At 41.6% G+C, this 24269-nt stretch overlaps 1 protein-coding gene across 1 annotated transcript in view; it reads right to left on the bottom strand.

The window, feature by feature from the left end:
• The window catches only part of AFDN (afadin, adherens junction formation factor), a 145031-nt gene that overhangs the window by 21147 nt on the left and 99615 nt on the right, over window positions 1-24269 (bottom strand). Inside the window, 7 exon segments of the mRNA XM_045544730.1 lie at window positions 2547-2732; window positions 3364-3455; window positions 4066-4260; window positions 7251-7369; window positions 7830-7903; window positions 8121-8186; window positions 23358-23444. Coding sequence (XP_045400686.1) covers window positions 2547-2732; window positions 3364-3455; window positions 4066-4260; window positions 7251-7369; window positions 7830-7903; window positions 8121-8186; window positions 23358-23444 — 819 coding nt within the window.

Raw genomic sequence — 24269 nt, 5'->3', positions numbered from 1 at the left:
AAGAGACTGCTTTTCTAATCATTGTTAGAGTAATTATTAAACCTTAACCATTTTATCCGTGCATGACTTTCAACTTCACAAGCTGAGTACTGGCTTTGTGAGCTTTGACAGAGCTGTGCATGGCAACCTACTGGCAGGTCCTACACATCCACGGTGCCTCCGCTCCAGCCCTAAAAGGTGTAAAACAGTGTATAATCTACACATCCGTGGTGCTTCCGCTCCAATCTAAAAAGTGTAAAACACAGTGTATAATCTGCACATCTATGGTATCTCCACTCCAATCCTAAAAGGTGTAAACAGTGTATAATCTACACATCTATGGTCTTTCCACTCCAATCCTAAAAGGTGTAAACAGTGTATCATCTACACATCTGCGGTACCTCCACTCCAGCCAGAAAAGGTGTAAGACACAGTGTATAATCTGTGGGACACAGAGTTGTGTGTGTCAGAGAGAGATCAGAATGAACACGTTTTCTCAAAGGGCTGTCCTGGAGTCTGAAAGATGGCAGCACTGAGAACAGTCCATCCTGATAAAAAACAATCACTGTGATGTCTGATTCAAACATCTTTTTCCTTCCACATTAATGAGTAGAAATTAAAAATGTAAATCTGGAAAACAAACTGTTTCCTTTTCCTTAAAAATCAAACAAACAAACAAAAGCTGAATTATCACTCTCAGCATTTTGCTATAGCTTTACTTTGTACAGAGACAGTTCTGTACCTCCTCCCAGGGTACAAAATCTAGGGACCACATAAAAATATCATTAAATTTCTTGATGTACCCCTTCTGCAGGACAGGGACCATGCCACACTGCTGCTCTCTGCCAAGACTTCACTGCAGCCCTCCCCTCCCCCTCTAAGCCCTATCATAATTCTTAGTCATTTCAACACCCCAGCCTCTCAATTTCCCAACTTCCTCCTCCAGGTATTGTTTATCCGTCTTGTGAGGTGGAAGCAAATCGCAGCTACATACTATAAATGTGAAGACTTAATAATGCTACTCCCATAAAACAGAGAGAATGTGCACGAAAGTGGGATTCAATACATGCTTTATAAATTGGGTTGCCCTGACATACGGGAAGCAGATTTTCCTAAGGTCTAACAAATATGCTAGAAGAACTAGGGCATGAAATTACTTTAAAAGTGAAATGTGGAGAAAGGTACCTCCTCTCAGCCAACTCCGGCTTGCTCTCAGAACACGCATGGCACCCTAAGCAGGGCGATGGTGAAGGAGGGTACCCACCACTCACAGGCCTGGACAGCTGCAGGCAATGGGGCCCGCCTAGGGAACAGGCAGGATGGACCAGCAGACCAGACAACAGGACAAGACGAAATCTCGTGGTGCCCGAGATCTGTGGCCTGAGACCCACTTTCTGCCCTCAGCACCCAGGCTCCTTCTCATTTGTATTCATCCTGTCTCCTGGGAGTGCAATCCTTCCCCTCCTCTGCCTGTTTTTCTCGTCCTTTGAGGCTCAGCTCACATCCCATCTCAACTCTAAATTTAGTCTTTTCTGACCACTCTAATCTAAGAATGATTATCTTCAGGATTCCTCTATCTGTTTACTATCCGGGGCATGTTACATAGCCTAGACTATACCCATTTTTAAGCATACCTTTAATTTCATCTCCCAATCATTCACAGTGCAAACAGTTATCTTTCTAAAAAGAAAAACGCATTTGATAATGTTCCCCAGCTTCACTGCTCAGACTGGCATCTCCTCTCTACTGATGGGTCAAAAGTCCAAATTCCTCAGCAGTCATGGCGCCCTTCCGTCTGACTCCACTTGTCTGCTCTCTTCACGCTGATCCTAGGCTTCTGCTCAGCTGCACAGCTCTGTGCCTCCTCCCTCCTCCTGCACGGCTCTTCCGTGCAGACAGCTGTGATGTCACCCAGGGGCTCAAGACAGCTTGTCACCCAGCTGGCGGCACCTCCCCAGCAGCACTGACCATACTGTGTTGAATGTATCTGTCTCATTTCCCAACCACGCCATAAGCTCCATAGGGAGGGACAGCCCGACAGAAACAGTGTGCAGAACATTTGGGTTCTCATTTCTCACTCCTAGAATCAGCAAACCCTGCCTTAAAAACTGTGAGGCCTAATAGTACTAACATTCATTAATCAAACATCAAAAAACAAAGAATCCTTTTTCTTTTTGTTGCTACTGTGATTGCTTTGGGGATCTTCCTCATAAATTCTTTGCCTAGGTAGATGTCTGAAAGAGTCTTCTCTACATTTTCTTCTAGGATTCTTAAGGTTTCATGCCTTAGGTTTAAGTCTGTTAGCCATCGTGAATTGATTTTTGTACCCCATAATATCCTGAAATAAAAAAAAGAAGAATCCTTTTTCTTATTAAGTATTCTATCCTATTCCCTTTATTCCTCAGACTTAACCATAAAATGATGAAAGGAAAGAATAAGAGGACAAGAATCCTGCTCTACAGAAAACATCAATTGTGTCTCAAAAGTTGCTCAGTTTTTACTATCACCCTGGTCTCTCTTACTCCTTTGAGAACTGAGAAGAGCTTGTGGAGTCCCTTCTTTCTAACCTGAATGGCAATGCTGGAATGATTACTGTCTGTGTGCATGTGCGGCTTTTCCTCATAATTTGGCCACTGGTTCTGAGGAGGAGCCATCCGGTCCTGGGACTTGGAAGCTGGGAAGGTAAAATACTCTCTGGTGTATGTCTGAGTGGGGATGGGGTAGGCTTCAGGTCTAGGTGGCGGAGTCTGCTCCTGTAAAATGTGAAGAACAAAGAAAACTGAGCTTTTTACAAACAGACTAATTTAATTTCCAATGATATGTTTTAAAATACAAACAATAGTATATACATTAAACACTGTTAAAAATTAAGTGTTTGATCCTATACTGAGAATGAAAAATACTTTATTTTGCCCAGACTTATTAATTTAAAACTAATTTACCAGATTAATATATTAAAAATCAAAAGATTAAATGCAAATTTAGGAATTATGCTCAATGATAATTTGTACAGTAGTAATAATCTTATTTGATAACTTAAGCCAGGCACGACGGCTCATGCCTATAATCTCAGCTACTTGGGAGGCTGAGGCAAGAGGATCACCCGAGATCAGGAGTTTGCGACCAGTTTGGGCAACATAGCAAGACCTGGTCTCTCAAAATTTAAAAAAAAAATTAGCTGAGTGTGGTGGCTTATGCCTGCAGTCTTAGCTGCTCAGGAGGCTGAGGCAGGAGGATCGCTTGAACCCAGGAGTTTGAGACCAGCCTAGGCAATATAGTGAGACTTTATCTCAAAAAAAAAAAAATCTTATTAGATAACCTAGATATTTCAAGGGAAACCCAAGTATTAAAGTGTAGTGAAAGTCTTTTGCTTATTTCTCAGACCTCAGTGCAGAGGTTTCCAGTGGAGACAGACGTTATCTTTGCTGTTGTTCCTGAAGCATATGAACTTTTTCCTCCAGGACTGGGAGGCTGATCTGGTAAAAAGTCAGTGGGAAAAAGGTTAATATTAAATAAACAAACTACATGTAAGACAAAATTTAAGGGTCTCATTCATCTTCACACTGTTAGTGAGAGGTCTAGCACAAAGACACAAAAAAGAAGGCACGTGAGAAATCAGGTCTCATATCCATACCCATTTCTTACATCATCAGAGCCTAGAGCTACAGTTTTATCTACAGACCTAGTTTTATCCAGGACTGGTAAACATTTTTGGTAAAGGGCAAGATGGTAAATACTTTATGCTTTGCAAGCCTTGTGTCTCCTGTTGCATATCTATTATTCTTCTTTTTGTTAACTCTTTAAAAGGGTAAAAAACATTTTAGCTCCTGTTGGTAATTTGCCAACCCCTGCTAGAGACAATATCGACGTATTTGCTCCAAGAATCAACTGAACCAAAGGTTTTCCCTCTTAGTTTTTAATTCTGTTAGAGAAATGTTAATTATGATGTCCCTTTCAGAAACCATAACCTAGTTAGCCAGTATATTCCGGTAATAATTTAAGTTTCATAATAACCAAACCACCAACTGCCCACCCCCCCTTCTGACCATTAATGTTCTCGGGGAGTGAGAAAGGGTTTCCTCTTACTTGCCACGTTGGGACTGGAGCGGTGATCAGCTCTGTTCTTCATCAGTCTGTCATCCCCAGGCAGTTTCTTTGGTTCACTGTACTCTGCCCAGGGCAGCTGAGGACTCTCAGGAGAACCATTTTGAGCTGAATTATTATAGAGCTCAAAACCTTCACTCTTTGGTCGGGGTTTACCTGAGCCACGACGATCTGAAACTGAAATCAAAGTACATTCAGTATCTCTTCATTTGTTCAAGCTTTTATTCTATTTTCAACACCTAGAATAGCTTTAAAAGAAAGATGATATTTAAAATTCCGTAAGAACTGTCCTCAGCAAAAAAAAAAAATAAAGTGATTTTCATAGAAAGGTAAATTCTTTCTATAGAATCTTAAAACAACTTTCAAATAAATATACCAAAAATAAACAAAACATTTTACTTAACTGGTATTCATGGGAAAACGTACACTTTCAAAGCTTATTTTCTCATTAAATGAAACTTAACCATTTTAAGTAACAAGTCTAACCATTTTAAAGTAACTTTTTTTAAAACTTAAATACACTTTCCTCACTTGTTAAAAAAATTACAATGTTTTTGGTCACCAAGGGTTACTGGGTTATTGTCACTGGGGAGAGCCATCAAACATGATCATTCAGTTCTTTGTTACTTTTCAGTTTTCCAATCTTCTTGCTAAGCCTGGTTTATTATCTACATTTAATAGCTTTCCTCTTTGATTTCAATTCACATTCTAGTTTGCTTCTCTTCAATGACTCTAAACCAAGAAGTCAAACCACCGAGATATTAAGTTCTATGTTATGCAAAAAGTAAAAAAACGTGCTGAGTCAAGGCCAACAATATAACACATGGTTTTGCTGGGATACCCTTTTTGTTTGTTTTAAGAAACAGTAGGTCCAGGTTGTCTGGTACCTTTGTTGTTGCTACTGTTTGTAGAATTCTGACTTTTGGAGAAAGGCCTATATTTAGATGCACACATTTAGCAAAGCGTATTAAGAATGACCTGGAAGGTAAATAAAGATTTAAGAGAGAATATGAATCACAATGGTTTTCTCCTGTGGTGTCTGAACTTCTATTAAAAGTCCTATCCTGGCCAAGTGAGGCGGCTCATGCCTGCAATACTAGCACTTGGGGAGGCTGCGGCATGAATATGGCTTGAGGCCAGGAATTTGGGACCAGCCTGGGCAATAGGGAGACCCCCATCTCTACAAGTGCACACCTGCAATCCCACCTACTTGTGAGGTTGAGGCAGGAGGAACTCTTGAGCCCAGGAGTTTGAGGCTGCAGTGAACTATGATGAGGCTACTGCACTCTCGCTCTGGGCAACAAAGCAAGTACCTTATCTCAAAAAGGGGGGGGGGGGTACTAAATTTATGTTGATTTTATTGAGATTTTTTTTTTATGTAGTTACAAAACCAGTTCCCACAAATAAATTACTTTTATTTAAATAATTGAGTTTTATATAAAGTGAATTACAGTCAAGTGCTGAATAACAATGTTTCAGTCAACTATGAACCACATACACGACAGTGATATCATAAGATTTTAATGGAACTGAAAACTTCCCGTTGCCTAATGATGTTGCAGCTGCTGTGAAGTTGCAGCGTAACGTATTACTCATGGTTTTGGTGATGCTGATGTGAGCTCCTATACCTTGATGCAACTGGTATCAAAATACAGCATCTCCAATAGTGTGCAGTACACAATACTTGATAATGATAATAAATGTGTTACTGGTGCATTTACTACTGTATACTTTTTATCATTATTTTAAAGTATACTCCTTCTACTTATACAAAAAAGTGAACAGTAAAGCAGCCTCAAACACATCCTCTAGAAGTATCCAGAAAAAGGCACTGTTATCACAGGAGATGACAGCTCCAAGCATGTCACTGCCCCTGAAGCCCTCCTAGTGGGGCCACGTGCAGGTGGAAGACAGTGATATTGATGATCCTGGCCCTGTGCAGGCCTAGGCCAGTGTGTGTTTATGTTTGAGTTTTTAACAAAAATGTCTAAAAAGTAAAAAAAAATAAAAAATAAAAATTTTAAAAATAGAAAATGCTTACAGAGTAAGAATATAAAGAAAGAAAATATTTTTTTACAGCTGAACAATGTATTTGTATTTTAAGCTAAGTGTTATTATAAAACAGCCAAAAAAAGTTAAAAAAAATTAAAAGTTAAAAAACTTAAAAAGTTATAAAGTAAGTTACAGCAAGCTAAGGTTAATTTATTACTGAAGAACAATTGTTTTATAAATTTACTATAGTCTAAGTGTACAGTGTTTATACAGTCTTCCGTAGTGCACAGTAACGTCCTTGGCCTTTATATTCACTCACCACTCACTCACTCCCCCAGAGCAACTTCCAGTCCTGCAAGTTTTGTTCATGGTAAATGCCCTGTACAGATGTACCGTTCTTTATCTCTTATATGGTTATTTTTTTAATCTTTTACGCTTTTATTTTTGCTGTACCTTTTCTGTGTTTAGATTATGTTTACATACACAGATCCTTAGCACTGTGTTACAGCTGCCTACAGAGCACTCAGCACAGTCACATGACGTGCAGGTGTGCAGCCCGGCAGCAACAGGCTGCACCGTGCAGCCTAGACGTTCTGTGAGCTGCACCATCTAGGGGGTGCGATGATGTCCGCATGGGACAAAATTGCCAAGGGATGCATTTCTCAGAAACTATCCCCATCATTAAGTGAAGCATGACCACATATACAACAACATTATCATGCTTCATCTCAGCACATGCAGGACTAAAATAACTACTCATATACAAATGAATATATACACACATACACAGACATATATTCCTTCAGTAGAGAACTGAATTTATTCCTGAAAGACTCTATATCATGAATTTGTCTATAAAAACTGAAAATCCATCCATTTGCTGTCTTACTGGCTGAGCGCCTACGGAAGCTCGCCAGCAGACAGCCGGCTCCGTGGGGGAAGTTAAATGGCTCTCGTGGACAGGGAGGGGAACCTGGCCGACATCTGAACCCTGGTTCCAGCAGTGACCTGGGAATCAAGCTCAAGTGCTCTCCCCTCAGTTCCTTTGTCGTTAGTGCCTATTCCACAGTTTGTGATTATGAAGAGAGGGCATGATGGTAAACTGCACAGCACCCGGCTACCTGCTACGGGATGTGCTACCCCTGGTGTGGTCACTGACCCACCACTGTCCTTACTTCTCTGCATCATGGGGGACGGCTGGTTGAGGAGGGTGGCCAGGCCGTGGTAGATGGCACCTTGCTTTGCGACTTCGAGTGTCACCACAGAGCTGGTTCTTGTCATGAGTTCTGCTGCCCTAGGAAGAGAGTGTCACACGTGTGAGGAAAATGAAAGCCTAGTGCCTGCTCTGTCACTGCAACTGCAACGACAGTCACGGTCCACACAGCCTCATCTGCTGTCTCGAGGACAATTACCCACTGCCCATGTCCTTCCCACGACAACTGACTATGAAAACATGCAATCAACACATCGCAGGTCATCATATTAAGAATGGCAAGATAACACTCAGTACTTTAAAGAAGTGCTAAGCACTCGTCTCTTTTCAGTTTCAAAGAAATTATTCTAGACTAAAACACGTTTATAATTTGGTGACAAATGAAATGTCATGTACACTAAGAGTTTTACACTTAAAAAGGTAAAGAGTAGTAAGAGCACAACTTTTTAGCATTATGTTTTGCCTTCTAATTTCAAAATTTACTGTGAAATATGACCTAAAAATGCTAATACTAAACCTCAAACAAATCAATCAATCATACCTTTCCTGAGAGAGTCCAACCAGACTTCGTCCATCCACACTGAGGAGCTGATCACCTGCGGCTAGTCGTCCGTCCTGGCCCACCCACAAGGTGTGGACAGGCGTCAGTGGTGGGGACAGCGAAGGAAGTGGGAGGGAAAAAGACAGGCAATGGTGAGCACACAGCATGCTGGTTCTTCCCGCAAACACTGCATGTGGTTATACACAACTGAAAAGTGTCAGTGAGGTATCTCACATCGTTTGTTAAACACACGACACACTGAACACTTGCTTCTTTAAAACAGATACTGACCACATCTGCAGCACCTCCTTTCACAACAGATTTGACATAGATGCCCAGTTTATCCTGACCAGCACCCTATGAGAAACAAGGTAAAAACACCATGTTGAAAATACACAGTAAGAAATGCACCACAAAGTAAAACAAAAATAAAACCACCCCATGCGTACACACATAACTCTAGCAGAGTCCAGGTTCTCATTTTTATGTGAAAATTAGAAATATAAAAACTGTACTAATAGAATTAGCATTCAATTTGGTAAAACTAAAGGAACTAACAGAAAATCCTTCTATGTTTCCAAATTTAGAAGAAAAAAATACGCCCCCAAAATCAGTTATTCATTAATCAGCTGATGAGAAAACTAAATAAAATACACTTGCAATTTTGAAGTTAACTAATAGTTCTGAACAGCCCATAACAGTGAGTTAAAATCTACTCACATAAAATACTATTAATCATTTTAACACAAAAAGCAATTTACTATAGTATTATTATTTTTACATTCTATTATTTACCTATACCTCCCAACACCCTTGTTCTTTTCATACAGATTGTTTAAAATTTAAAACAAGAAAAAACTTTCAGTTCAAACAAAAAGAGGGGCTTGGGTAATAACAGAAAATTATGTAGAAAATACTATATATTATAACTCATATACAGTAACTCTAAATAAATATTAAGGCAAGAAGACCCATTTCACATAGAATTAATATATGATGAATAAAATCCTATGGGACAGACTTAAGTACCATCTATAATTACTTTTAGAATCATCAATATTCTACTTGGACACCACAACTGTAATATAAAAATCAAAGTTTTATATAATTTATTGGAACTATCAAAGGAAACAATCATGCATGAAATCTTACTTGGGTGTTGACAATATTCTACAACTCAGCATAATTTCTTAAGTCACAACTAAAGGTAAATCCAAATTCATTTCAATAGTTATGAAGTATTATGTCATAAAAATAAAAATATATCACAGAAAGGTATAAAGACAGTGATTTCAATAAATGACTTAATCAAAATACATTTTCTACGACATGCTGGAACTGTGTAATTCTCACTTGGAGCCATTCCCATTCCCCTTCAGTTAAGAAGTGGAGTTTGCAGGACCGTCCGACTGGCCACATCCTCCATGCCTGACTCCCTTTCTCCCATCAAGGGGAAAGAAAAAAATCAAGCATGTAGCATGTCATGTTTTGTAAGCATAAAACCACCTATTACATACCTCGTTTTGAAAACAGTATAAAATTTCTTAATTTAGCAAAACAACTCAAGTTTGGAAAGCAGTATGCTTTAAATTTCATGTGGTTACATTACCTGGGAACAAAATTCATAAGAATTCTACACGAGGCAAAATCAAGTATTCTCTCTAGCAGCTCCTGGTCCTCTGAGCATCCCAACCTGCCCACTCGATATCCCTCCTGTGTCCATCCACACGCTCCTCCTGGAGGGCTACACTGTCACCTCACTGCTTGTCTCCACCCCAGGCCTAGAGGTGTCCCCCTGGGAGCTCATGCAGCATTGCCACCACACTACAGCCAAGCACGACCTGTCAGCCTTTTGTCACAGAAAGCATTATTGGGATGGATGGCACAGCCTGAGCTTTTTGGTAAAATTTCACAATGATATATACAGTAGGCACTCAATAGATGGCAACTTACTGAATTTTGGCATGTCACTTAGCACAAGAGTAGTAAATATGCTTTCTACCTGACTTCACTTATGCCAATACTGAGTTTCCTTGAATCCAGGGACCTAAGACATGCTGAGGAAAATTACTTCTAAGACATAGCCCCCCACAGCCCCTTCTCTGTTAAACTGGGCATTCCCTCATACACAACCTAATTAACTGAATTTTTACACATTCCATAATTTCAGGTACTGTTTGAATAACTATTTAATTCCACAACTCAGCTGTTTAAGTGACAATTTCCCTCATTCATCAAATATCCACTGGGTGCCGAAACTGCCCTAAGCTCTGAGTATACATCAGTGAACAAAACAGACAAAACCCCTGTTCTCATGGTAGAGATTTTTTAAGTCATCCAATAATAACTGTGGTTGAAGTTGAAAATCCCCGATTACTCCCTTTTAGCTGGTACCCTAGGTCAGACTTTTTTCTTTAAAGTTCTAAAAGCACTAGTTATTTTTTCCTCTGCTTTGTACTTGCCTGATAAAAAAGCAATGCTTACTGAATGTCAGAATGCTGACTGTCCTTGTCACCTACATTTTCACATGGCATTATCTTTTGGTTAATGTAATGCCGACTAGTAATGTAAATAAGAACCATCCTTTTAGGAAGATAACCAATTATCATCTCTGACAATGAAAATGTTTAGCAATAATACTAGTCATACAGTATTTTTAATAACACTACTATAAATAAGAAAACACCAAATATATATTTTTAAAACAATAAATCAAGGCTCCCTCTCCATTTCTGGTATGCTTCATAAGATTACAATTAATAAAGACCAAAAAAGTCCCAAATACGTATTTAGGAAAACTGTAATAAAACAAACTCTTTCTTTTTAAAATCAAAAAATCAAAATTGAATTCTACAAGACAATGAGACCAGGACTATTTTACTTCTCTCTAAAACTGAAACGTTCCGCACACAGTTGGTGCTGCCCACCAGCTCACTCTTCTGCTACTCACGGCGCTCGCCCCGGGAAGACGTCTGTGCTCCATGCTCACAAGGAAACGCAGCCTCCCAGCACCGTCTCTTCACGTCTCAACTTCTTCACTCGTGTGACCAGCCAGCACATGCCTGAGGGCAGCTATAGGCTCTTTTTCTTCATAACTACTTTACATAAGTAGGAAACTAAATCATGAGCTTAAGCTGTAGACTCCATCTGAACTGCAAATAATATTTAGGTAACCTGAAATCCTACATCATTATAAGGTAGGTAATTTACGACACTACACGCACTGTGAAATTTAATGAGTCCAAATTTAAATACTCAAGTAGAACTGATCACATATACAGATATTTGACAGCACTACTACCTATCTTTAAATAGGCTGACATTTACATTATAAATTTCAGAAAAAATTTGGCAAAATAAGGATCTCTCCTCACGACCGATCTGTTGGGAGCACAGCTGGGATGACGCTCCCTGACCAGAGCTCGCCAGCTGCCAGCGGCTGTCGGACACACAGCAGCCTCCGGCACCAGGCGCGAGCTGCAGGCTGCGCCCTCTCCCAGCACTGTGCTAGACCAAGCACCAGGCACACCCTCCCACTCCACTCTGACTCAGGTGGCTCTGACACAACACGTCTGCCCGGATTCTCTGCACCTTTCGTCTCTGGGGCTCACTGCCACCACCCGCCAGCCCACTCACCTTCCCAGGGCTGGGGGAGATAACAATCTCTCCTCAGTTACGTTCCCACAGGACTGCCTTTGTTGCCTCTGAGCAGTGAGTTTCTCATCCTGTATCACAGCCACCTGTACAGGTCGTCCCTTCCTCCGATTCCACTGTAAGACTGAATACAAGGACCTCTGTCCCTTCCAGAGCAGCTTCCCAATTAAGTGGCCTTTACTGCAATTTGGTCAATTCCTTCTTTTAAAAACCCAACATGAGACAGTCCATACGTTTATTGCATGAATACTTTTGTAAGTTAACAAGTAACTAATATGTCCATTACGTGTGAGTTAGCAATATAACTTTGTCAAATTACTAACTTAGAAAGTTAGAGAGTGAAGCATTGCAGACTGTGGCACCAAATGTGCTACTTTAGGACACACTCAAATTCATGACTATCAGGTAATGGACAATGAAAAAGACACAGTATTTAGTATATAACAGATAACATTTTCTTACATATTGGGAATTTATCTGAATTCTAAGTTATAATCACTTCTTGAAATTCCAAGTAAACTCATTTTATATCTGCTTGCCACAAAAGACGTTTTCATCTGAGGGGAAAATAAGCATTCATGATTATGAGAGACCCATTAAAATCTAAAAGGTCTATTTAAGGTTGGTTATAAAAATCAGATTTGATTAAAAGTCAGACAACATATCATGAAATATGCTATTAAGAAAAATACTCTTAGAGGAAGACCAACATGCTGTGCAAGTAAAGAATCTGGATCTAGACTATTTTAAGTAGTATCCAAGTTTTAGTTGGCATCTGGATCTTCCAAACACAGTCCCAACTTCGCGTTATTTCTCTAGTAAACATTCTCCACTTAACAGACTCCTCTGCAACACTTCTGCCAACATGTCACCATTCCACTGACATTGTACCTTCCTGCAAACACAGACTCACTGGCTCTACTGAAATGCCCTTGTCTCCTTCCACCTCTGCCGATGTGACTCCTATCTATACTTCATGTCCAGCTCAGTCATAAACTGGTCATAAGAAATAAATACAACTGCTGCATAGAGAAAGTACAGATCTACTGGTAATTATTTCAGAAAAACAAAAAAATCATAGATGAATACCCAGAGATGAAAACACTATAAGGCATCTCTAATGATACTTATCAAGTCAACATGGGTAGTTCCTTCCAGCTGGGAACACCACATCTCTACCTGGTGATGAGGTATCTACTCTCCCAGCTGAGCCACGGGAGTGCTGGCCTGGAATGTCCGCCCCTCACTGAGTGGACGGCAGAGTAAAGAGCTCTGCTTCATCTCAGCCAGCTGTGATTGGAACAGGTCTGCTACTGGTCAGGTGCCTGACACACTGTCACCTGTCAAGCCATAATAATTCTGTAACATCATGGAGCTCTCACTACCTGACTTACCTCATCTGAATAAAAATGAGAATGTTATTGCTTATGATAAAAACCTGTATAAAACAGAATTTAATTACTTCAGAAATATTAAACCACTTAATTTATGACTTATTTCTAAACAATAATGCATAATCAAATCTAGCCTAGTAAGACTAAACTCAAAATTAATTAAAATAACCTATTAGTTCCTACTTTATATTTATATACACACACATACACACAACACACACACATACACACATATATAAAATTAAAGTTCATGTTATGGTAATTCCATTTCTTTTCAATTAAAAAAGGAAAATGAGGTCCAGAAGTTATATGTTCTTTGCTGCTGCATGTCAGTGCACTGCACATTAATCCCTAATCCCACACATGGCTACAGAGCACTTGAAATGTGGCCAGTCCGAATTGAAATGTGTAAGTGTAAAATACAGTCAGATTTCAAAGATTTAGTATGGAAAAAAGAATGTCAAATATCTTATTAATGACTTTACATTGACTACATGTTGAAATAACATTTTGATGTATTAGGTAAAATAAAATATATTATTAATTTTACTTGTTTCTTTTTTTCAAAATGTAGCTAGTAAAAAATTTAAAATTCCCTAGGTGGCTCACATTAAGTTTTTCATAGTATGCATGTTATCAGTAACTGTAAGTACTAACAATAAATTTACAATTATGCAAATAACTGGGAAAAACCAAGATTTTACCATAATATATATACTAACTTCACACATCCTGATATCCAACAACATTAAAAGCAACAAGAGCCATTAAAATTGAGAATACAGTATCACAAATATATAAAGCTAAATAATTTTAAGAATTGCTTGCCTAAAGGAACCTAAAATGGTCTTTGAGAAGATATTATTGCATCTTAGTCCATTTATTTGCAAAACTGAAAGAATAATCATAACCATTTAGGATTACTTGTTCATTTAACAAATCCATTCTTTTTTTTAAAAAAAGTATGGGATGAAGAGTCTTTTGGAAAGCAGTCAGATTTCAAAGGCATGAAGAATTACCAATTTCACTAAATATAATTTTGAAATTTAATTAAACAAACTTAAATACTGGAAGTAAAATTTTAAATTCATTTTCCCTCCCAGAACCCTGAGAACAGCAGCAGCACAGCACCCAAACTGCGCCCAGCAGCCGTGCCCTCCGCACACTTCCAGAACACCAGAGCATGACAACTACACACGGCTTAGCAGGCAGCACAGAGGAAAGACAGCCAGACCCTGGTCCTTAAAAAAAGTGATTAAAATGAAACACAATGATCACAGTCTGTGGAAAAAGTGACAAGAGAGAATGGTAACATGGGGACAAAAAAGTTACCAAAAAGAATGACAAAAAAAGAAATAACCCATTACCCGTTACACTTTCTCTAGCACTGAGACAGAAACACACACCTGTTAGCGGCTTTACGTGCCAGATGAGAAATGGCCACAAGGAAAAGGACGCTCCCCAAATGTCTTGTTTTCGCTAATTCTGCCAATGTGCCTTTTCGGAAGGCGTTTTCTAGAAGTCTAGGCAGTCTTCCCACACGCGCAGGGAGGCTCAGTCAGAAGGAACCTGTGCTCCCAACACCCCAGCAGCAGCTGTGCATGTGTGTTGGGAGCATGGTTAACATCCCATAAAGACATCATTAAAACACAGTCCAAAAAACAATAAATAGGAAAAAGAAAAAGCAGGAGGAAGAAAGATATGCTGGCCAAAGTAGCATGACTCCAACCCTATTGTTCTCAGTATGAAAACCTAGTCTGGATTCTCCAGCTAGAGGTTTTGAAACAATAAGTGGCAGGAATGACCTCAGAGACCAGGAATATGTGAAACTCATCAGGCATATTCCACACGATGCTCTATCCACTTGCTACTTTCCCCAAGGTTTTAAATTGCTTTATTTCTAGCCAGACAAGTAAATCCAAATTAAGGTTTTAAAAATATTCTAAAGATATATCTTTTTTGTATGAATTATCTTAATTTTAAAATACTCAGTTCTAAAATTTACTTTTTATGTAAATTCTACCCTCAGCAACCATGAAAATCGGTGGTAAGAACAAAGTAACTAAGCCTGATTTCTATGAGTGAGGCTGTAGTTCCAGCTCTGTTGTTTATGCTTTGTACAAAATACAAAACAAGAAACACCACATCTATCTTTCCCTTCTCCATGAAGAGAAGGAAATGAACCAGACAGGAGACCTGGAAATGCTCCCACAGACGGGGGCGGGAGGCCTGTGACCCCTGAAGACGGGGTCTCCGTCTGTGTGTGATTTCCACCAGGCAAGGAGCGCAGCTCTTGGGCTCTCGCGGTGGTCTGTGGATCAGCACATTTTCAGTTAGCAGAGGCACAGGGAGGTGACCCCGAGACTCCTCACTAAGCCCACCAAGGTTCCGACTGTGCAGGGGTGCAGACCTATCCCTAAGCCCGGACTGACGGAGACGGGGTGAGGCCAGGGCAGCCTGAGCCTCCCCTCCGGGCAGCCCCACCAGCACCACCGGTTTCCGTGTGTGCCTCACACTGTGGGGAGACGGCTCTTGAGGGGACTGACAGCTCAGGTTCCTATTGTATTAATACGCAACTGAATTCAGCAGTCAGTCAACCCAAGCAACCAGCACTTAGGCCATAGTTATAAACTAGGTTAAAAAAATTATTCTTTTATTTAATTTACTATTTTGCTTTTGACACAAAAACAGAAAATACTGTGCCCAATTTCATAAGCAAAAGCCACGAAGGGCACTCCATCATTTCATACACTTAATGGGAAGATATTTCTGGCATTTCCAAGGAAGACACTCTGTAGACACACAGGGTACTTTGAAACTGACTTTAAAAAGGAACCCAGAATTTCCCGACTTCATCTCTTTGACTAGGTTTTTCCCACGTGGCCATAGTAAGACTACGAAGAACTTAAGAAAGAAGGTCTCAAATTCTGCAAAGGACTAAATTATAGTTTATGTAAGAAACTTACTCATCCAACAGTGAGAAGAAGGTACATTAACAAACACTGTCTTTACTCTCTCATTTTTAGGGCACAGGAATCTTGTGTTTTAAGCTAAGATTTAGAAACTTAGAATCAGTATATAGTCTAAAAGCACAAACCAGAACATATTTAAAGCACCAATTAACAATCTATTTTTAAATAAAATAGTAAAATATCCTAAGTACTTTTAAAATTGTCATTTTTATGTTCACTTTTAAGAAAAAACAAGCTAAAGTAAAACTACCTAATGTAGCCAAAAGTTAAGTTACATCATGGATGCTCTTGTAGACATCCTCGGCAGTTACAAAGCAGCAGCAATTATCACTATTTACAGCAATTTTCACCATATCATAACCAGCAGGATTAAATATTATGGCTTTTTTTAAAGTTTAAGAAGCACACAGGAGCCTTACATTTTTACGAACCTTAAGAATTTGCAGCATAAAATAAAAAGCAACAAACATCTGGGTGTGTAATTACAAGCTACATTAAATGGTTACTTCATGAACAAGTTAATTATTGACAGGTTTAAACAAGTTATGTAGGACGAAAAAGCATTCTTTAAAGATCACAGAGATTGCACAAGAACATCAACAATAGCACCCTGAAGAAACTCACCACTGACTGTGTTCTTCCAACAACAGAGAACCACATGTTCATCTCTTGGACTACAGTGACTTCTTGAACTGAAAAAACAATCACCTACTTCTCTTAGTTTTCAACAGCGACTGAGACAGCCAGTTGTTCAAGACCGGATCGCCACATTCCGAGCTGGGTGCTGTGACACTGTAGCCATTTATCAACACGAGCTAGAACCAACGCAACACGCAGACTCTTACGTAACCAGTCCGCTCTGATTTTCATTCACTTTGTACTTTATTAAACTTTAAAAAAGAGCTAGAAAAATAAAAAGGAGGGAATTGTTTGTATTTTTTAAATCCAAATTAAACAGGAAGCGTCGTGTTGTCCCACAGATGAGTAAGAAGTAGCATACTAAACTTCCCAACCAAAAGCAATGTTTTAAAAAGTAAACTGCATACCCACACTGCTTCCAAATCATCTGGATTTCATAAAACTTAACCACCATGTGGAAGGCGAGTCAGGGAACTTAACATCAAAACATGGTTCAGGGGTTGCAGCAGCTAAGCCATATACCAATTAAAAAAGGAAAAAAGACCGGGCCAAACATAAAAACCACAGTTTACAGAAAACAACAAAAACGCACAGATTACTGGGGATAAAACTTAACTACAGGCCTTCAGGCTCTTCTGCAGGAAAAAACTGCGCCACGCAGCGATGGATCACGTAAACAGAAGTGGCGGCTCCAAGGGCATCACCCGGGTTCTCACTGGCTACCGAGGTAACTGTCCCCACCGTGTTAAAGCCAAGGAGGCTGAGGCTGTGGAGGGGGCGATCTGCTCAGTGTCCACGGCTGCTGGTGGCCGAGGCAGGGTCGTGGCTGCGGAGTCCGGGCGGCAGTGGAACCCCACGTGACGCCAGCCACACCACAGGCTCTATAAGAGGCAGGGCTGAAGGTAAAACCTCCTGTAGACTGATCTGCCCTGTGCTTAAAACACACCACTGAAATCTCAAAAGTCAGTCAGCTCTATTATTACAAGTAATGCAGACCTATGCTCTATCAACTCTGCAGTGCCTCTGACTTCTGTTTTCTTGTGCTGAGCCTTCCTTTCCAAGTACCACGGATAAAACAAATGAGCTGGAGAAAACTGGGTTGTATAAGTCCTCAGGTATTCAAGTAAACCGCCATCATTTATCTCATTTCAAGATCAGACATTAATACACTATTTTTCATTTCTGAAATTGGCACACTGTCCAGTTAATAGGCCATCTTCTTCAAGTTATTTCCTTCAGAGCATCAGTATGCCGACACCCAAATTTAATCTCTGGCTCCAACCTTCTGAGCTCCACCACCCCACTATCTACTAGATAACAGACTCGCTCACCTGAACAGGCAGCCCCTCTCTCCAACAGCCCCCAAGGCCGGCCCCTCTTCAGCCTCCCTGTCTTAGCAGCCCTGTCTCCAGCAAATCACACCTCCAGACACCCAGCTGCTCAAGACAGAACCAGGATTCACTTCAATATTTCCCTCTTCCATCTACAAGATCCAATTCATTAACTAATCTAAAAACTGTCATTCAACAAATACTATCAGCACCTACGATGAAACTGTCAGCCCTTCAAACGTGAACAAGGAGGAATGCCTGCCCTCACAGGGCGTCCGTCCTAGAAATCTTGGTCCTCTGCACACAGCACAGCTTCTGCTGGCTGACATTCTGTCATCTCCACTGCCATGTCCCTATGCTGGCCTCAGGAACCCTTCATTTGGAAAACCAGTACAACTTACTTATTAGTCACTTCTAATTCATGCTCCATAGAGTAGTAAAAATAAACTTTTAAAACTGCACTCTGATCATATTATTCTTTATTATTTAAACCTCTTTAAAGGCTCCTTATTTCACCTATAATAAAACTCACAGCTCTGTCCAGACCCACCATCACAAGGCCTGTTCTTGTAAATAAAGTTTTATTAGGACACAGCCATGCTCAGCCACCAACTACCCTGTGGTTGCCCTGAGAGTACAATTACTCAGGGCAGCAGAGCCCCCAAGGCCCACAAAGCAGACAGTATCTAGTCCGGCCCTTGCACAAAGGCCTGTCGACACCGCTCCATGACCTGGTCGCACCTGCTTCTCCACATACCTCGCGTGGCTCCCACACACCGGGCTCAGGGCCTGCGCACCGGCTCACCACCACCTTCCAGTTGGCCGACGCTTACTTGCCTCCGAGCAGCCTCCACGGACCCCCACGCTACAGCAGAGCCTGGACCCTCAGCAGACCCCCCTGAATAGACAACCTTCTGTGGTGCCGCGCCCCGTCCGTATCTTTCGGTCTCATCCCTCAAGGGATCATGAGTATGGATTGATAAAGTGCTGCCTTGGATTACGTATTTTTGGAGGGAGAAGAAAACTTTCACTAGGTTTTGTGAGTGTCAAATCCATATATAGTCTCGTTCTCTTTTAGTAGCTGATGAATTAACCATTTCAGGACTAAATCTTAACTCCCTTTTCTTTCTTCCAGTTTTAAATTTATACACATTATTTTTATACACAATTATTTATACACACACTATTATTTGTTTATTCTATACACACACTATTCACTGTGGAAAATATCTGAAAAGACCAAAAACACGAACAAAGTAAAAATCATCTACATGCTAGGGATGACCCCTCCCCTTAGAAAAGGGATGCACAGGTCTGTGTCCCCAGGAGAGAGGGGACCAGGTCCTCTCCAGCCCCTGCCCCCCCACTCACCTGGCTCCCCAGGGAAGCATGAGCTGGGGATGCCCAGCAGGGCAGGTGCTCAACCTCTGCAGGGCTCTCTGCCTTTTGGAGAGCCCTGCTTTGAAGGGACAGCCACCCCAGCCCTCCTCTTCCCAGGGAGGAACCGCTGTAGAGCAGTTTTGGGGAAGCGGAGGGAAGGAGAGCGTGTTTCATTCAGGAGTCACGGGTTTGCAGGTGCAATGCAGACGTGCACATGGGCCGTACTTCCAGTCTGGCTTCGGCTGTACGAAGTCCATCCTTCCATTTGTATCTGCCTAATCCTGTGTTACTATGCTCCATTACGACCCAATTCTATAATACTATAACCCAGATAGAAATACTAATAATTATTTCCCAATCTTTTCTACAAATCTTTTTAAATGTCTTTCTTATTATAGGAAATAAGAAAAAAGCCCTAGAGATTTAAAGATTAAAAGTGAAAAATTATACCCTTACTTTTCACACAATGGCTCTCAATGTTCTCTTCTAAAATATTATTTTAAACTAGCCACTCCTTTCATATTAAGTTTATTCTAATTCTAATAAAAGTACAAAGGACCCAGTCTTAAAACTACTATATTTATACCCTGAAGCTAACTCCTACAGACTCCTAAATCACGTCAGCCTAATGGAAATCAGTAACTGTGCTATACCAATACCTACTGTATCTTCTTATCACAAATAAATGCTTTTGTAATAACAAGAATTCCAGAGTAATTTTATTTTTATGACAAAGCTTCTTTCTACTGAAGATGCCAAGCAAAGACTGCATTTTCTTCTGATGTTTCCTTGTATTTCAGCAAATGCAAAAAGGACAAACAGCTCACAGAGGAGGGGTCAGCAGAGGCTGGGGGTGAGAGAGGTATCCACAGGCAAGGAGCTAAAAGCAAGAAGCAAGGACACGTGCAGGCAGCAGCACGGACACATGGCCAGGCAGAGGCCAGGTGCAACCAGCGCAGGGAGCACGGGTCCAGCGGGCTGGGCAGACTCAGGCACAGGCGCTGGGCCCCCTGGAGAAAGCAGCAGGGACAGCTCAGCCAGCCCAGCATCCCTGGCCTGGAGTCTGGACAGAGGTACGTCCCCCTACCCCGACTTCCTCTCACCCCTTCCCCTCTGCCTCCCTGTCCATAAACGGGCAGAGAGCCTTGGGGGGTTGGGGGGAGTGCTGGAAGTGAGAGGATTCTATGCATCTACTCATGTCTGCTCTGCTGCAGTAAATGAATAAAGGCTACACTGTGACTTTCAGTTTGGCCCGTCACCAGAATGGTCCACCTGACAGCCAGCAAGGACAGAAGTTAGCAGAGACAAACTGCCAGAGGCCAGAGGCCAGCTGTGAGGGGAGGGAGCGCCCTAGTGAACCCCGAGCTCCACTGCTCCCTCCCTGCTGCAAAGTAATGCTGGTTCTTTTATGTGTCAGGATATCACACCACAGAGAAGAGCAAAACTGAAAGACTACTTAACTAAATCAGACTTTAATCTATAGAAAAACAAGTAGTTTTGTATAGAAAGAGTTTTTTTAAACTGGAAAAGACGGGAACTCTGATAACGGAAGCCCCTACCCCACACTCCTTAAATCTCAAGCAAGACGAGCATCTGAAATAAGATTATAGCACAACATAACAGAAAATACGGAGGTCAAATTTTCCCTGTCTGTGTACCGTGGAGTAATTTTTGCTCCTTATATTTTCTCACTGAAAATAGGCGCTGACTCAGTGGTGAGCAAAAAAGAAAATTAATTCCATGGCTGACACTTCCCCTTTCACATTTCCAAACGCTCTGAGCTGTGGATTCATTCAGTTACACAGCCTGGAAACGAGGCCCACGCACACGACCTTGATCAGGAGTCTGCAGGAATCCCGGACCGAGAGGTGAGCAGAGGGACTCTGGACACCCCCCACCTATGGCAGGTGAGTCCCATGTGAGCTGCTCCTACTATTCCCTACACAGCACGCTCCAGCCACCTTCTAAAAGGACTCAGGACCCTCCACCTGACTCCTACACCAACACCCATCTTTAGCCCTTGGGTTCTTCTAACTAATCCTACACACCATGCCCAGATAAAGCCTCCTAAAATGTCAGCGTCTCATGTTTCTCTTTCGTTCCAAACCCTTGTTTCTTCATGGTGCCTACGAGATAAAGTACAGACTCCTCAACCTGCCAATCAGGAGTTTTAAGCTAATGAGCACCACCCTCCTTATGCAACTCTCCCCCGCTGCGAAGGTCTCACCCAGACATGGCAGGCACGGGACTCGTCTGTCCTTGCGTGTGTTATCACCCCACCCACAGCAGACCTCCCTTGCTCCTTTTCTCCAGTGACTTTGGTTCCAAGGACTAGCCGAAATTCCACTTCTTCCACGATGCCCTCCACAGCCCACTTCTTTGAAATACTCAAAGTAAAGTTTTACGGTACTTAAAGATTTATGGATCGTAACTGCATATTGTCTCATAGGCGTTTGTCCTATTTTTCTTTCATAGCCACTTTCATGGCTAAGATTATGGACAACACATTTTCCTCACAGCTAACTCAGTGAGTGTTTTTCTAATATAGTTGGTAATTTATTAAATAAATTAACTGACATGCATGACAGCAAATCAAATACCCACTCTTTAAAAAAATTGCTCTTATTTATCCCTTTATTCATTTTTTTTAACAAATATTTTTTGCCTACCGTATGCCAGTGACTGTGAGGGAGTGGGGACACTACGGTGAAGATGCCACAGAGTCAGGCTAACAGGGGAAAAGGTCAAATCCCCAGTGACCTCATCCAGTCGTGGAAGTGCCCTGACTTGGAGGACGGTGGTGAGCAGGGTGTGCTGCCAGGGAAGTCACCGGAAAGCAGGACATGAAAGCCGTGTTTTGAGAAGCAGCGGGAGGGAACAGGAGACGCAAAACTCCCACGTCAGGGATAGCCTGTTTACCCGTCAGACACTGGTGAGCTCACTCCTGTCTTTACACCTTTTCTCCCCCTCCACATTTGTTTGTGCCACACTGACCGCGTGGCCTCCCTCCATGCCCTCGTTCCGAAGGGCCCTTACCAATCAGAGGGTTGAGGGGAAAGCCTAGTGCAACCTTTTAAGGCTCACAGGTCCCTGGGCAATGGGGATGGCAGGGTTTCAATGAGTAGCCCATTTATTTCCAATTAATACTTAGGGTAATATAATTCTGGCATAGAGGAAATACAAACCAAAATTTTTGATGATTATCAATTTAAAAATATTTCTCAAAGTACATTATCAGTGTGAAATTCAGAAGGCACTTCTACCATATTGCTATGTAATACATGCTAGCTTTTCATATATTCCCTAAAGATACAAACACAGATAAAAATTTTAGTTGTTAAAGTGTTAAATTTTAAACAAAATATTAGCAAAGCTAAGGGAAATATTAGTTATTGAATATTAGCTAAAAAAGTTCATTCCATTGAAAATATCTAAATTTGATGCGAAGCCAAAATTCATGATGAGTAGTAGAAGAGGCCGATGAGTAAGTGACTCAGAGCCACAATATTCATTTCTCTCAACTGAAAGAAAAGATCACAGCCTGCCACACACCAGTGGGCAAAGGGATCCAAACGCCAAGTTCCGGGAGGGTGGTCTGGCAGGCCATCCCCGCCGGAGCCACAGACAGCCCAGGTGAAGAGCGCTCCTAAGCTCCGGAGCTCCCAAGCTCCTCTCCACGCCTGCTCAGGGAGCACCTGGAGACGGGAAGCAGAAACCTGCTTGCGTACCGAGGGCCCTACCAACCCTTACGCGCACTGCGGCCTGCCCAGCGTGTCCAGTGCCTGCCACGGCGACGGGCAGACCCGAGCCCGTCCTCACTGAATACTTGTCTTCCGTGCCGATGCTCTCTTTCCCCACTGCGCTAATCAAGTTATGACGATGCCTTCAAGTTGTTTCCTCTGGAGCACCACCTGCTCCATCTCAAGGTGTCACTCACTCCAACTGCATTTTCAGAGTAGGAGATCGTTCCTCAACTAATTGGGCCTGGTGAGCACACTAGCCTCATTCATCAGCACCGTTCCTCCCCCACAGAAACAGACCTGAACACGCACTGCACAGGCAGGCGGGGAGGCACTCCCACGCCACCAGCCCCGGCCAGCTCCTGACTCATGCCTAAGCAACCAGCCGGCAGCTCTCTCATGACCGACGCTGCCCTACCTTGGCTGCAACAATGCTGAGGCCCATTCCATTCTGTTTCTTCAGGGTCACCGTGATAATTTCAGGTTCTTTCCTCAGAGGTTGAGCCTAAAGGATAAAAAGGAAAGGTTTATCTTATGACTAAAATGGAAGTACTTTGATATGGTTAGACAACTCACGATCTAGTCAATCGTATTCACTATAGTAAATTGGAAAGAAAACAAGAGGGGGAAAGGAAAGATAAAAAAACACAAGCCATTAACATAGATACTCTCACACCCGTAATCCTAGCACTCTGGGAGGCTGGGGTGGGGGGACTGCTTGAGCTCAGGAGTTCAAGACCAGCCTGAGTAAGAGTGGGATCCTATCTCTACCAAAAGGAAAGTAAAATAAAATAAAATAAAACCCAGCCAGGCACTGCAGTGCACACCTGTAGTCCCAGCTACCTGGGAGGCTGAGAATGAAGGATCGCTTAGTGCCCAGGACTTGGAGGCTGCAATGAGCTGCAATGACACCACTGTACTCTACCCAGGGCGGCAGAGTGAGACTCTGTCTCAACCAAAATAAACAAGGCAACTGAGCACCCCTCCTCACAACCCCCCACGCCTTCAACAAACAACAACAAAAAAATAGAGATTCTTCCTGCATTAATCTGGTTAAACACTGATGTTCTTGACTCAAGTCTTAAAGATGAATCTAGTCAGAAATGCTATTTAAATGCTATCTGACGAACTTAGCTTATAAAACAAAATTAAATGTCTGTTACTATCAGGTTAGAAAACATAATCATAAAGACAAAATTTAATTTTTACTTTATTACCTTTCAAAATAGAGTGCCCCACTTTTTCTTTTCAAAGAAGGAATTTAAACTTATTTTACACTGTCTATGGGGAATACAACAAAAAAAAGTCATCCCAAAAGTGACCCAACACC

The sequence above is a fragment of the Lemur catta genome, chromosome 2, assembly GCF_020740605.2.
Source record: "Lemur catta isolate mLemCat1 chromosome 2, mLemCat1.pri, whole genome shotgun sequence".
Taxonomy (NCBI): Eukaryota; Metazoa; Chordata; class Mammalia; order Primates; family Lemuridae; genus Lemur; species Lemur catta.
Note: the sequence above shows the minus strand (reverse complement) of the source record. Positions and strands in the feature narration are given on the sequence as shown.